Source organism: Gymnoscopelus braueri (genome assembly GCF_963280865.1).
Source record: "Gymnoscopelus braueri genome assembly, chromosome: 22".
Classification (NCBI taxonomy): Eukaryota; Metazoa; Chordata; class Actinopteri; order Myctophiformes; family Myctophidae; genus Gymnoscopelus; species Gymnoscopelus braueri.
Window position 1 is genome coordinate 9,227,577 of NC_137624.1, and position 14,766 is coordinate 9,242,342.

Consider the following 14,766-nt stretch of genomic DNA (forward strand, 5'->3'; position numbering starts at 1 on the left):
ATGGTTCTCCTCAGCCACCACCACCGCCCCGAGACGGAGCCTCGCCCCGGGCTTCGCGACGGCCAAGCTCCATAGGTGTGTTCTGGAACAAGTCGGCGCCTCGCCCGGGAGACTTTTTCACAGGAGGGAGGCAGGGACGAGCCATACGCCTCCTGGGCCACGGGGAGGGGACAGGGAGGTACGACGTGGAGATCCAGGAGGAGGGGGCCCGCGCCGCCACCCGAGACGGAGCCTCGCGCTGGGCATCGCGACGGCCAAGCTCCATAGGTACGGTCTGGAGCGAGTCGGCGTCTCGCCCGGGAGACTTTTTCAAAGGAGGGAGGCAGGCACGAGCCAGACGCCTCCTGGGCTACGGGCAGGTGACAGGGAGGTACGACGCGGAGATCCAGGACAAGGGACCCCTCGCGGCGCCGACACTGCCCCAGGACCATGCCCCGGTTCCGGGCATGGTCCATAGCTACCCGCTGGCACCAGTGGCCACTTTCCCCCCACGCGAAATTTCACGCAGGGGAGAGGCGGTGAGCCCACAGCTTCCTGGGAGCTCTGGACTCTGAAGAAATCCTGGCTTTTTTCCGAATCCTCCAGGATTTGGGGCCTCTCGCGGCGCCGACACTGCCCCAGGACCATGCCCCAGTTCCGGGCATGGTCCATACCCGCTGGCACCAGTGGCCACTTTCCCCCCACGCGAAATTTCACGCAGGGGAGAGGCCAGAGCCCCAGACACCCGGGGGGGGCACCGACGCGTGCGCACCCCCGGCCCGGATCCAACGAGCCCTCCGCCGGCGCCGGGCGAACCAGGGACAGGGAGGTACCGCCCGTTTTGGCCCGAAAAAGAGCAGATCGACAAGCCGAAAAAAGTTGAGATTTTCGGCCGGGGGTCCGCCAGGGGGTCCCCGCGGACCTCTGGAGGCCATACAAACACTATGGGAAAGCTATGGGAAACACCAAATTGGGAATATGTTCTGTAGATATTTTTGTGCAGGATGCTCAAGATGGAAGGCCTGAAAGGGTTAATTAAAGGGTTAATTCCTCCAAAAGGAAAAAAGTTCCACTAGTGTAGAAAGCAGATCTTATGCATTTGATTTAATTTGATTTCTGTGCATGTACAATATCACAGTTTAAAGATTATGTTGTTCTGGGCAGGAAGGGGTTAATATTAAAAAATGCATAAATATTAAATCTAATGCACTGTACACATCCACTTACATGGATACACACTGTAGAAACCAAATTTAAGCATTTAGATCAAGTATTTTGCATGAAATACCATAGAAGTCTATTTTGGGTGAATTTTTTGTGTTTTGGGCATTAAGGGGTTAATAATAAAAAATGCCCAAGGGATTTCACTGGGCACCCTCTTAAATCCTTAAGAGGGGACCCCCAGCAGCAAGAATCAGTTGAGAAAAAAACTTTAACCGACGAAACCACGTTCAGCCAAAAATCACCCTTTGACTCCCGGACTATGAGGGAACATAGGCATGACCCCCGTGCAGCTATGGGAATCAAACAGGTGCATGTAATCAAGATTCATTTAAATTCATGAACGTTGTGTTATGTCATCACCGGCACGTTTTCGTTTACAGAAAGTAAATTAAGATTGGCTTTATAGGGACTTTTAGGTATGACCATAACCCATGATGACCACGGATATGCTCTAAAAGTGTGAAAAACGCATTTTTCATTTCACAACACCTTTAACCACTTATGCGTTGTGAGCTTGTTGATCTGCTATTTTCTAAAATAATCTTGGAAGAAAATCTAAAAAAAATAGGAATGACTCTTCTTCCATCTGGCAGAGTCAGGTTAGCCTCAACCCGCAACTACCAATATTTACAAGCACCTTTACAGAAAAACAAGCCCAAAGTCGCTTATAATAAGCGGACATGGCAACACTGTCTCTGACGAGTCGCAGCCGCGTGTAACGGAATGCACCCTGCGACCAATGAGCGGCGCTCACGTGCAGACTGTTGGCCAATCAGAGGAGGGGGAGTGGTTTGAAACGTGTACTGTACACATGAACCAGTGTGTTGCAGTCATTCAGTGTTTGGATGTTGAACAGAGAACAGTGCTCATCAAGTCATTCACATCCATTCGTTGAATCAACCTGAAAACCTGTTGGTTTTGGAACGTTTTCGTCATGCTGCCCTCAGTGCAATTCAGCCCCACGGTGAGTAAAATTATTATGTAAAATAACTAGAGTCGCTTGTTAGCCGTTTAATAGCAAAACGTTAGCGGTTATGGTGCATCGTTGTTTTAGCTTGCCGAACTAATCTTCCAAACTAACAACACAACGCTTCGTTGCTTGAATATCTGTTCTGGACGGCAATAGCTCCATATAGAACCTCTCACTCCTCTATACAGCTCCGAGATGAGGTTCTATGTCGTTACCTTCCAGAATCGGGTATACGTCCGCCAAGGCTCCGCTGTTTACCCTTTTGTATACGTCGTATCCCAAAACTAATGGTAGATTCCAAGCCGCACGGATGTTTAAAGTTTGGTCCGGAGCATAATATTTTAGGAACGGAGCGAAACTACCCGTTTAAATCGCTTATTTAGTCAGCCTGTGGCCATGTTTCCCATTGTAGCCAAACCGGGAGCAGTACTGGCAGCGGACGTAGGGGGGTTTTCCGGTTTGAATGGGAAACATGGCCACAGGCTGACTAAATAAGCGATTTAAACGGGTAGTTTCGCTCCGTTCCTAAAATATTATGCTCCGGACCAAACTTTAAACATCCGTGCGGCTTGGAATCTACCATTAGTTTTGGGATACGACGTATACAAAAGGGTAAACAGCGGAGCCTTGGCGGACGTATACCCGATTCTGGAAGGTAACGACATAGAACCTCATCTCGGAGCTGTATAGCGGAGTGAGAGGTTCTTTATGGAGCTAGGACGGCAAGTGACATGCAGTAAGCTCGAGTTTTTTGTGGTGTTTGTGGCCTTATTTTACGTTATTGAATGTATGTAATGTATGTATACAGTTTTGGTTGCCGTACCGTTCGTGTTAGCTGGTTGTTCAATCTTTTGAACGTTGGTTTTTGTATTCTGATCTTTTGAACGTCGGTTAAGTCTATTTCCGATCTTTTGAACGTTGGTTAAGTGTATTCTGATCTATTGAACATTGGTTAAGTAGATGTTTAGTGCATTTTGAACCTTGGATTTTAACTTGACAGTTATTTGCAACGGTTTCTGTTTTTTCTTTTAAATAATGATTTGTTTATTGACACTGTACACATTATCATTATCATATCTTTCTTCATTTTTCTTTTTTTGTAAACAAGACAGAATGAAAAAGACAGAATAAAGGACATTTTTGAATGTTAGGTAATAATATTTAAACCACTGATTCTCAACCTTTCCAAATTCAAGGACCCCCAGTGTGATTTTATTTTGTGTTAATTTAAAAGAAAAATTGAACCAAATTAACCCTTATGGGTCCATTTGGTTCCATTAGGTAACATTTGTACAAATCTTAGAGTAACACATCTCTAATTTAATGTTCCATTTGGTTCCAAACAGGAAAAGGCCCTGGATGATGTCTGTAGTGTTGTAATGCTACAAATGGCCATTGATGTACCATGGGTGGACCACACCAGAAAGGTGGACCTCTTCTACAGAGTCCTCCCGAGGATCGGGGACAAAGTCAGAGAGAGAAGGATGAGGCTAGCAGGGCACTGTGTCAGGTACTCGAAACTGGTGACGAGCATGCTGACACTGTCGGAGTCGACCCAAGGTGCAGCTAGGAGAGGAAAGAGGTGCACCGCCTACGTAGACACACTGCGACACAACACTGAAGCTAACACTGCAGAGCTCCTAATGCTGGATAGGAAGGTGTGGAGGGCTGCGATCCTGGAGTCCAGAGTGAGTTTTGGCTAGTCTCTGTCTGCACCCTAATATTGCATGTATTCAATGTTCAGAACCAGTGATTTAAAGTACAAGTGAAGATACAGTTGAGAAAAACATTGGCACTCCTAGAATAAAAGCTTAAGAGCAGGTGCGTAGGCAAACAAGTACACATCAATAATAAAAGAATACGTCCGCACACTGCCGAACTGCACGGCACAGGAGTAGATTTATTGAAGGAGAAGCAACGTTTTGGTCTGAAGGTCATCAGTGACCGAAACGTTGTTTCTCCTTCGATAAATCTACTCCTGTACAGTATTCTTCTATTAATTATTAAACCACAAGATACAAATTGGCTAATAGTTTAACCCTAAAGAATAATGCATTTAAATGTTTGTTTTGTTTTTTCTCCTTCTCAGAGGACTGGAGCAACCAAACCTTCAACCGAGACAACTTTGAACCAGAAACCCAAAGTAGCTGTTGTTGAGCCATCACAGCTGGTCAGAGTTGAGGCACCATCTCAAGTTGTTCCAGAACAAGCTGCAGTTATTTCCACGAAGGAGGCCTTCTCTGACACGCTCTTCCCAGTAGAGGACATTGACGCAGAGGATTCCGACATCTCTTGCCAGTCTTCAATACAGGAAGTCACCATGTCTGATGTCACCATTGATGATGATGATGATGATGAAGATGTCTCTTCAGAGAATCAACTGAGTTCAGAACAACTCATCACGAGCATCGTTGAAGACACAGACACAGATGGTGGTATGTAGCTAACGTTAAGCTAATGCAGTTATCCTACTGCTCTGTAGACCAGAGTGATTCCCAACCTTTTTAAGTTCTTATTTGATCCAATTTTTATCTCTGGAATCCCAGTCTGGCGACGCGTTGTGAGCTTCTCACAATACAATGCATTGTGAGCTTGTAGATTCCGATACATTCTGATAGTTAAATCAACATTTTAAGTATACATTTATTAAATATGGTTTAGTCATAGTACATCCATTCTTTATTTTGAGTAGATTTCTTTTTTTTAATGCCAATAAAAGACAAATTAAAATGTGACTTATTTGTATGACAATTAATCATCAAGTCATGATCGTGACAGCCCTGGCTGTGCCGGCCAAGCTGCTTGTTGTGAATAAACCTGTTTAAACTTGTTGACATCTTTTCCACAGATGACCTTCAACAAGATGACAGCCCTGGCCTTGAGGGTCCCGAGCCCCCCGTTGTGACTCCCTCTAAGTGTGATGGTGATACTGAAGCGGTGACAGGGGCACAGCAGGAGGAGGCTCGTGTAGATGTGGTCTTCAAAGGCACTGTGACTCTGCATGGCTGCTGTCAGTTTGTCACAGAGATCCTCAAGTGTGTTCTCTACCAGAGACAGCAGCTGCCCATGCCCTACGAGCAGCTGAAGACATGTCAAGCTTCAAAGCAGGTGAGTTCAGTTTCCTCTGGCTATTTAGTAATAACCACCAGTAACTTACTCAAGTAAAGCCAAAGTACCTCATAATCGTACTTGGTAAATGTGCTTAGTTACTTTACACCACTGTTTTTAGCTGACTGGAAATGTGTTTTCTTTGTCTTCTAGAATGAGGAGGAGGGGAGCTGTAGATCAGTGCGGTCAGCAGACCTGGGCTGGAGGAAGAGAGAGCGCAACCTACAGGTAAGGATGAAACCATAACCCCCATAACTCTTGCAAATTGATTTGTACACTGTCAGTTCCTTTTTTATGTAGGAAACAAAAAAAAGGGGGATATTTACTCACGACCCATAAAAATTGGTCCTCGACCCACTGTTTGGGAAACAGTGATTTAGAACCCCCTCATGGAACAGTGGGGGTCCCTTGACCGCTCTTTGAGAAGAACCACTGGTTTATCGCAATGAAAATACTCACAATAATCATATGAAGGAGATTGTAATTTCGTGTACACTGGACCCAAAGAAATATCAGATCTACAAGCTCTGAACTTGTAGATCTGATATTTTTGGCTAATGTTCCCCCCAGAATATGGACGCTGTCGTGCAAGTGGTTAACAAAAGTGGCATATTTAGAAAATGCCGTTAATCACAATTATTTTGGCCACACTAGTGGTTTCATATTGTCCCATTTCCTACCTGCAGGAGCTGGACGTGTTGCTGGAACAGCTGGAAGAGCTGTTTTGCCTCAGCCAGGTGCCCCGTGTTCTTCTGCTACTAGGTACTACATTCAACTACACAATTGTTCCTTATTGTCTAATATGGTCATGGACCACAATGGAAACAAGCTTTGGCTTTTTTGTGACATATCCATGTTGATGCTTTTAAAGTGGAAACATTGCTTTTGATTGTATCTTAATACAAGTATTCTATTCTAGGTGGCTCTCTGGTCCTGCCAAAAGAGGTGTACGACATCAACATGGAGGCACTGACATTGTCTTCAGTCAACCAAAGCCTGCAGGTGTCAACCTGCTTACAGCAACTCTGTCGGACACTTCTTGTCGCGGATATTCTGTCCGACACCGCACCTGTGCACCTGACATCCACCAGAGTCTTGGTTCTGGCTCACAGGGAATGCGGTGTTGACTGGTTCCGGCCTCAACTGAACTTTAAAGTGCCAACCCGGGCAAAAAAGCAAGTTATTGCCCTGTCATCTGACACTGCCTTCTGTAGGTGCATCCAGACTGAGATGCCAGACTGGAAGGACTACGTTTGGTTTCAGGCCCCTACAGCCATCAAGGGCTTCAGCTCATAATGACTCTATAATGTTTTGTATATATTTTTTGTAATATGTATATACATTTCTGAAATGTGTGCATTTGTTTTTCTGTAAATGCTTCTTGGCAATATCTGACTGTAATTGTATATATTTTGTACATATGTTTTGTAATGCGTGTATATAAACTTCTGAAAGTTCTGACATTTGTGTTTGTTTATTTCTCTGTAACAATGCATCTTGGCAATATCTTCTATACCATTGGAATGCCTGTTTTTCCCTTTTTAAATGGTACCTGGTAATCTTTTTAGGAACCCATTGGGATGAGCAGAATGATGAGGAATGCAGCCACCAGAGGGCGTCACTCACCACAAATACATTTCCACCTCACAATGAAAAGAATACTACTTCAAGACCTGACAAATGAAAAACAGCACATTGTATGGGTTTATATTAAAATACTGGCTGGGACATATAATGTGCAAGTATAATTCCCAGACAAATGTGACTTTAAAGGAGGCTTGAATACTTTTGCAAGGCACTTGATTTCAAGAAATCCAAATCTCACAACACATAAATGCCATTGAATGTTCATATAAGGTTCTTTATTATAGCCACAATTTGTTTTAGCAAAGCTCAGATTTGTTAACCTGTTTATGTACCCTATACCTACTGATTTGTAGTGATGTTAACAGATGGGAACTGTGACAACTTTGGTTGGGTGTTCCACTACCACATCATTATACTTATATGCCTACACATAGGCTAGTACCATGAATACTTTATGTGATTTACAAAAAAGCACAAAGCAAATGAACACAATACATTTTGAACACTTACTGTATTATGAGCTCAAGCAAAATGTAAAAATGTTTTGCTAACTTCCAGCACAGAAGTCAACAAATTAAGCAAATGAAGTCACAGGGTGCCAGACGATCACAATGTGGGGTAGACAGCAAAGCTGGCAATCTGACACAGATTCTCCTTGTTCCTGGCCATTCGAATGTAGCCTCCTTCACCCCATGCAGTCCCCCAGCTGGAAGCAGAAAACTCAGTTTGAATGTTAGTCATTATAAATAGCGGTGAAGAACTCAACCCCAAGACTCGATTATTTGACTCCTGGTCAAATATTACTCCACTATAAGTGAAAGTTGCTCAGTAAAATGTTTACTAGAGTTAAAGTACTGGAGAACTTGCTTTTAAAAATACTTAGCCTAAGTATTCAAAAGTACAAATCAAAAAGAAAATGTTCTTTTTAATATCAATGCAATGACTGTATTAAAAATAAAAAATAGTTATATATAAATAAATGTTAACAATAGTGAAAATAGCATCGTTGTGAGCTTGTAGAGTGGCTATTTTAACTATATTTGAAATAGGGCTGAAGTGGTTAATTTATAAGGTACCTTTTCCCTTCCTAAAAATGCAGTGGAGTCAAAAGTGCAATATCTGTCTTTGAAATGTAGTGGTGTGAAAGTCGTATCCACAAATACGAATAGGCTACTCAAGTAAAGTACAGATGTAACTATGTTACTGTCCAGTCCACCACTGTAAATAGCCTACCTGATTAGATTGACATTGAAAACATGCTGTGTTCACATTTAGCTTCTCTCCACTGACTGACAATAAGGCTTAGTTTCAGAACTGATTTAAACATTTCACTGGTTCTTTTCAGGGCACATCGACGGACCTGAGCAGGACCCTATTGTCATATTCAAAAGTCTAGACTAATCACAATAGATTTAAGCTTTAACTGTATAGGCTTTGGAATGCTGGAATGTAACTCTTTATCTGAATAGGGCAAAAGGGAAGCTTGATCATGTTTTGCCATTAAGATGATTTATTCACCTGTTTTTCACCAGCCAGTAGTCATGTCCTTTGGCTCTACCATAGCCCACCACTAGCACAGCATGATTTATCTCCTCGCGGGGGCCACAGCGTACATTATACACACCTGAAAGATCAATATGGTTCAAAATGCACTTGATGGTTAACACAGACTGAAGCATATTAGGGAAAACAAGGTGAAAACACTAACTAAAATCTTAGTCCTTGTCTGAAACAATGCAAAAATGTATTCAAAAAGTCTGTACAAGACTTGTCCCTTTTCCTTCAGAAGCTCTAGAGGTATATTGTGTAACATTACAGAAAAAGGAAGTGACAGGCAGTTATTAGGTTGCATTATGAATGCATTATGCACCAAACAACTGGTGTCGTGGCAGGGGCTCAGGGCGAGGTAAATCAATCGCTGGAGAAAGGTTCCAATCCCTGGCACCCCCTGCTGACAAAGTGTTCTTGAGAAAGACAGTAAACCACCTAAACTGCTCCCAATGACCATTGGTGCCTTGCATGGTTTCCTCTGCCATCGGTGTGTGAATGCACGCGCGCGTGTGTGTGTGTGAAATGTGAATGCACAAATGACCAGATAAGAGCACATACAGTAGCTACATTTCTATTTGCTGAGTGCTCATTGGGTAGCCATAACTTGTGTATACAATCATGTTAGATGTCTCAAACTTACCTCCTTTGTAGTGGTGAAAAGTTGAACCTTTGGCAATAATGTCCACAGCTATTGGCCCCACTTTTGCAACAGCTATCTTCAAAGCGTATTCACTGCCACTGCGAACGAACTTGTATCCCATGCAGTATCCAGCCTTTCCAGAGTTACGATAGTGACATCTTCTCCCAGCCTTAAGCAAATGAGATTAATTTCAGTCACATTCTCCTCAGGGTACATGGTAATGATCAAAAATGTGACGTATACATACAATACGTTACTTATATGTAATGTATTGTATGTCTTGATTAATTGAGTACAAAGGACCACAATGGAAACAAGCCCCCTGGGGCTTTTTGTGTTATCCTTTTAGCATAGCTTTTGTAACTGTACTGCCTTACATCATTTATGTTAAGCTCAACAAAATGGTTTGTTTACAATAGAAAATGAGATAACCTTGGCTTTATAGGGGTAAGATTTCTCTGAGTCGATGCCTTTCTTGCCTCTGACGTCGTTGAAGGCTTTGTAGACGTATCCACCATTGCAGCCGTGGTTCTCGGTGCTGCAGTCCATCAGGTTTTGGGGACTTAGGGGGGTGAGTCTACCAGATACTCTCTTCATTTGGCCCTCAAGGGCCCCCACAGCGGCGAATGCCCAACATGATCCACAACTTCCCTTTGTGTTTGTGTACAGAGAGAGAAAGGTACATTTCAGAACACTCATGGCAAATTCCACTAGTAAGCCTACCCTTTAGAGCAGTGTTTCTCAACCAATTTCCTGTGACCACAAATTGAATCGCAGTGGATCTTGAAAGGGTCATAGACAAAGTAAGTGAGTGAAGTCATGATATTCAATATGTTTGGAGTGTAGTCCTTTGTACTCAATGTACACACACACACACACACACACACACACACACACACACACACACACACACACACACACACACACACACACACACACACACACACACACACATAAACTCTGTTCTCTTTGTTTATGATGCCAAGTGCAAATTGGGCTATTGGGCAAGTGCAATATTGTACCTATAGTGGATGGTTCCCTGTGGTCTCCCCTTATTTTAATATTTCAAAATGTCTAGATTTTTTTCTTCAGATTTATTGTATGAACTATGGATGTTTTTATTTGACAACAGACTATGATGACTTGACTATGACAGACTAACAGTTTATGACATAATGTTGCTCTATCTGTATTTCTATGTTGATGCTGCTATTTGCTTTAAGTAGATGCACTAAACAACATTTCGTTGTATGTTCCATACAGTGACAATAAACATCTTATGTTATCTTAGTCACTAATACACTGCAAAATGTACATTGAGTCAAATTTACTGTCAGGATATTACAGTGTAGGTCAATAGCTTATCCCCATATCTTACAACATACCTGATCTCGGACTGGAGTGACCCAGCCTCTCTTCCTCCAGTCCACTGTCCGAGGCAATGGCCTTGGTGAGCTACTGTCTTCTTTCTCGAAGGTCACGTCTTTGAAATCAACAAGGTCACCATTCAGCTTCGTGTTGATCTCGTCTGTTGTCTTGATAGACAAAAAGGGTCCATATAGATATATTGCATTACATTACATTATTGTTATATCATGAGTAATATCTCCGTTCTAGACCTGATAGTCCTTGTATTGACCAAATTAGTTATTTGCTTTTCTTTCTACACTTTCCAGAGTTGAAAGTGTATTTTGTGCTTAAAGGTAGTTTAGGTGATATTATTTGGTTAAAACAAAAAGTGTTTTGTGAAAAAGTTAAAGCTCTATATTCTAACATAATCATAGAGTTTTTGTTTGGTAATAGGGGTCTCTCCAGCTCTTTAGTAAACAGAAGATATATTTCAGGTGGGTTGTCAAGTTCAGCCAATTAGGTGAGCCTACCCATTCATCAGCTAAGGTTTTGGGACCCAATGCCTCCCTGCTTGGCACTCGGCATCAAGGTTAGATTGGGGGTCAATTCCTGCGACATACTAGCATCATGTCCAGGGGGATGTAGCCTACTTGTACATCAAGCCGCCTCGCGCTACAGAAACAGGAGATAGGCTCCTGCCCTATGGGCCACATGGCTCGGCAATTCTTACTTACTTACACTGAGCAGTTATGTTATGTATCTGAAGCTGAAAATATTCATGAAATACGGGCATGAGAGCATGAATGTGTCCTTGCTGCTGTGGATGAGGAGTGGACAGACGTACCATGTCAGCCAGGTGGTTGAGTCCCATGGTGAAGGTGTGCAGTCCTGCTGAGGCCTCCTGGTTGTGTTTCTCTATCAGCTTTAAGTTCTTCTCCCAAACCGTTCTCCTATAGGCCATCTCATCCTGAAACATGCACACTGACTGATTAGTGTGTGCATACGTGTGTGTGTGTATGTGTATGTGTGTGTGTGTGTGTGTGTGTGTGTGTGTGTGTGTGTGTGTGTGTGTGTGTGTGTGTGTGTGTGCGCGCGTCCGTGCGTCCGTGGAGCCAATTTTAATTATAAATCTTGGGGTGGAGGTGAAATAGAAGTAAAACGTTTTTGAATTATGACTGGGGCCGTCAGAGAGGCTATAGGTTTTTTTTATTATATAGATTGGATTTGTTTTCATTCACGGTGCCCAGGTTTCAACTGTGTGAGTGGGAATGTTAGACAAAATGAGTGAATGTAGAGTATTTGTTAACTTACCTGATCCTGGTAAATCTTCTGAAACTTGGTTTTCCATTCTTCCCATTGTTCATTCAAGTCAGAAAACAACTGACCGAGAACAGGAACGGTCAAAAGAAGCACAGCAACCAGGATACGCATGCTGAAACAATACAAATGACACTGGTGGTCACAATAATGATTGAATATGATTCTGCTTTTGCTCTGGCAATTTAGAGATGATATCTTTATTTTCCCCTAGTAAAAACCGGTCCATATCTATCGGTCAGACATGAATTAATTACATCAATAAACGGAGGAAAGTTCTAGTTATAATAGTATTTGGGTTTATTCCAGAGAAGAGATCTTACAAGTGTCGGAAAAGCATGGTTCCAGATATATTCTTCTGAAGTTTAAACAGAGAGTTTTATACACAGTGTGGGTTTACACCTTCCATCATCACGTCAGCAGTTGTTGTTTCCTTGGCAACTAGGTTCACGGCGACCTCTGTACACAATTCCGAGATTAACCTACTATCTTAATATTGTTGACTTATACTAGGAGCCATCAAACAAAAACAAAGTTGCAGGCACTGCCTGAGGGACCTTGGAAGTTCAACCAAGCTGACACACAAGAGGCAGGCTGGCTAGCAAATATGAACAAGCACATACAAATGTAAATATATCTTTATCAGATTGATAAATATAGATATATCGAGAGAAATCCATCACAAACTGAAACTCAGATGAACTACAAAGATTATCCAAATTGCCTTGCAAATTATCAGGATACCCATACAAAAAAATCCTTTCATCCTTTCATTATCTTAATTTCTCTTTTGACTGGAAAATAGGTGTTTTTGTAGCAATGGCACCCTAATATATTACGTTTTTGTAAGTTACTCTCAATATCAACAATTCCAACATGGGTATTTGAATCTTTGCTTTTTACTTTATTTGTCTTTTTTCATAAATAGTAGCAGTCTCTATATTAAAAGCAAATTAATTTGGTAGCAAAATGACCCCTTATATCTACCCTCTCTACCCTCCTTATATATACATTTAGATTAAAGATTAGATGTTTCAGGGATTATCTCCAACTGTAGGAAAAACAAAGCTAGGATGAAAAAAACTGAAGAAAAAAACAGGAATATGGTACATTCTGCAAAAAAAAACAGAATCAGATATACAGTAACCCAGCCATGCTGTAGGTTATACCTGCTGAGCCTACATATTCTGATAATAGAAGAGTTTGAATACCGTATTATTTTATTATTATTGTAGCTGTTGAACATTAATGGTATCACACAATAATCTTGGGGTAACTTGTCATACCACAGGTTCCTGATAAGTAACAGTATATTGTGCTCCCTCCTTAAAAAGATGAAGTTCAGCTTCTGTTTTACAGTATCTCATGTCTCACTAAATTGTTTCTATATGCTCTTACTCTCATCTATACTGTATGTGGCTAAACTTTGACTTGGACTGGAACTTCCCTCCCAGAGTACAACAGCATTATTCATGCCTCCCCATTAAACATTAGTCTAAACATACCTTGTTGTCATCAAGTTGTGCTCCCTTGTCCTGGAGATAAGAGTTCAAAGCTCACTTATAACACACTTCACTGCAAAATACTGAGTGTGCACTGATCACCCTCATGTCTCTTTTCGGTTTGGTCAGACCTGTTCTGTTTAGATTGTTTAAGTTTGGGCCCAGAATTGTTGTTACATTTTTGTTTGACTTTGGAGGTGAAAAAAAAAAGAAATTATTTTAAAGAAAACACTTAAGTCTCCCTCCCTGTGTCTTGTTGCCAACCAACTCGGTATCTTGTATCTTCTTAGCCCATTAAAACCGGGAAAGCATCTGTGTCATTTTAGATTTTAACCACTTTAACCATTATTCTATACTTTGGCTATTCAAAAAATAGCATTTTAAACTCAATTTTTTGCTTCTGAGGGTCCCTGGAACAAAATATTTTGAGATGGGGGTGCAAATACATATCATTTTGGGGGTCCTTGGCATGAAAAGGGTTAAGGGCACCACTGATACAGTATATACTGTAGCAACATAGGTTTTATTTCAGAAACCTGTTTTAGAACTGAATTAGAAGACATTGGTAGAATCGGCCTCAGGTCTTGGGTTAAACCTATGTGAACAGTGGCAACTGGTTGGATGTTCCACTGCCAAGTTTATTTTTTATAAACTTGTTTATAAATGCTGACTGCTTACGGTGTCATTACACTATTATGGACACACATAGTATCAGCTCAGTAGCCTTGGGGTTAGAGCGTCCGCCCTGAGACTGGGAGGTTGAGGGTCAATCCCGCATCCGGGTCAAACCAAAGACTATTAATAATGGGACCCATTGCCTCCCTGCTTGGCACTCAAGGGTTGGTGTAGCCTGGTTCCAGACCATAGATAGACCCCGCCCACTCTCTGAGTGGACTGCCCCTCTTGGTCTGGTGTTGTAATGTCAACCTAGGATTTATTCGGCACAAAAAAAGTACCGTCCAATGAGAGTCGGAGGTGGGGTGGGGATCCCTTGTGATTGGTTGTTTTGTATATATTTTTTGTAATATGTATATACATTTCTGAAATGTGTGTGTTTATTTTTCTGTAAATGCTTCTTGGCAATATCTGACTGTAATGTTTTGTATATATTTTGTACATATTTACGTATATAAACTTCTGAAATTTTTGTTTGTTCGATTATTTCTCTGTAACAATGCATCTTGGCAATATCTTTTATACCATTGGAACGCCTGTTTTTACATTTTTAAATGGTACCACATTTTTTTAGGAACCCATTGGGATGAGCAGAATGATGAGGAATGCAGCCACCAGAGGGCGTCACTCACCACAAATACATTTCCACCTCACAATGAAAAGAATGGACTATTTCAAGATCTGACAAATGAAAAACAGCATATTGTATGGGTTTATATTAAAGTACTGGCTGGGACAAATATGTGCAAGTATAATTCCCAGACAAATCTGACTTTTAAGGAGGCTTGAATACTTTATTTCAAGAAATCCAAATCTCAACACATAAAAGCCATTGAATGCTCATATAAGGTTCTTTATTATAG

The 14,766-nt window shown here is 41.7% G+C and overlaps 2 protein-coding genes across 2 annotated transcripts; one reads left to right on the top strand and one right to left on the bottom strand.

Moving 5' to 3' along the window:
• Nucleotides 1–2,050: 2,050 nt before the first annotated feature.
• On the top strand, nucleotides 2,051–6,577 carry LOC308078341 (uncharacterized protein; the record flags this gene model as incomplete). Its single annotated transcript, XM_080419466.1, has 7 exons — nucleotides 2,051–2,167; nucleotides 3,520–3,861; nucleotides 4,263–4,608; nucleotides 5,022–5,281; nucleotides 5,435–5,509; nucleotides 5,968–6,043; nucleotides 6,201–6,577. Exons 1-7 carry the CDS (start codon nucleotides 2,138–2,140, stop codon nucleotides 6,575–6,577), a joined length of 1,506 nt encoding a protein of 501 aa, XP_080275592.1. The 5' UTR covers nucleotides 2,051–2,137.
• Nucleotides 6,578–7,384: 807 nt separating this feature from the next.
• LOC308078154 (cathepsin K-like) lies at nucleotides 7,385–13,266 on the bottom strand. The gene is made up of 8 exons (XM_080419272.1): nucleotides 13,232–13,266; nucleotides 11,721–11,841; nucleotides 11,254–11,376; nucleotides 10,445–10,594; nucleotides 9,492–9,710; nucleotides 9,060–9,228; nucleotides 8,387–8,492; nucleotides 7,385–7,574 (listed from the first exon to the last, which is right to left on the bottom strand). The coding sequence occupies exons 1-8, from the start codon at nucleotides 13,240–13,242 to the stop codon at nucleotides 7,475–7,477; spliced, it is 999 nt and encodes a 332-aa protein (XP_080275398.1). The 5' UTR covers nucleotides 13,243–13,266; the 3' UTR covers nucleotides 7,385–7,474.
• Nucleotides 13,267–14,766: the final 1,500 nt, after the last annotated feature.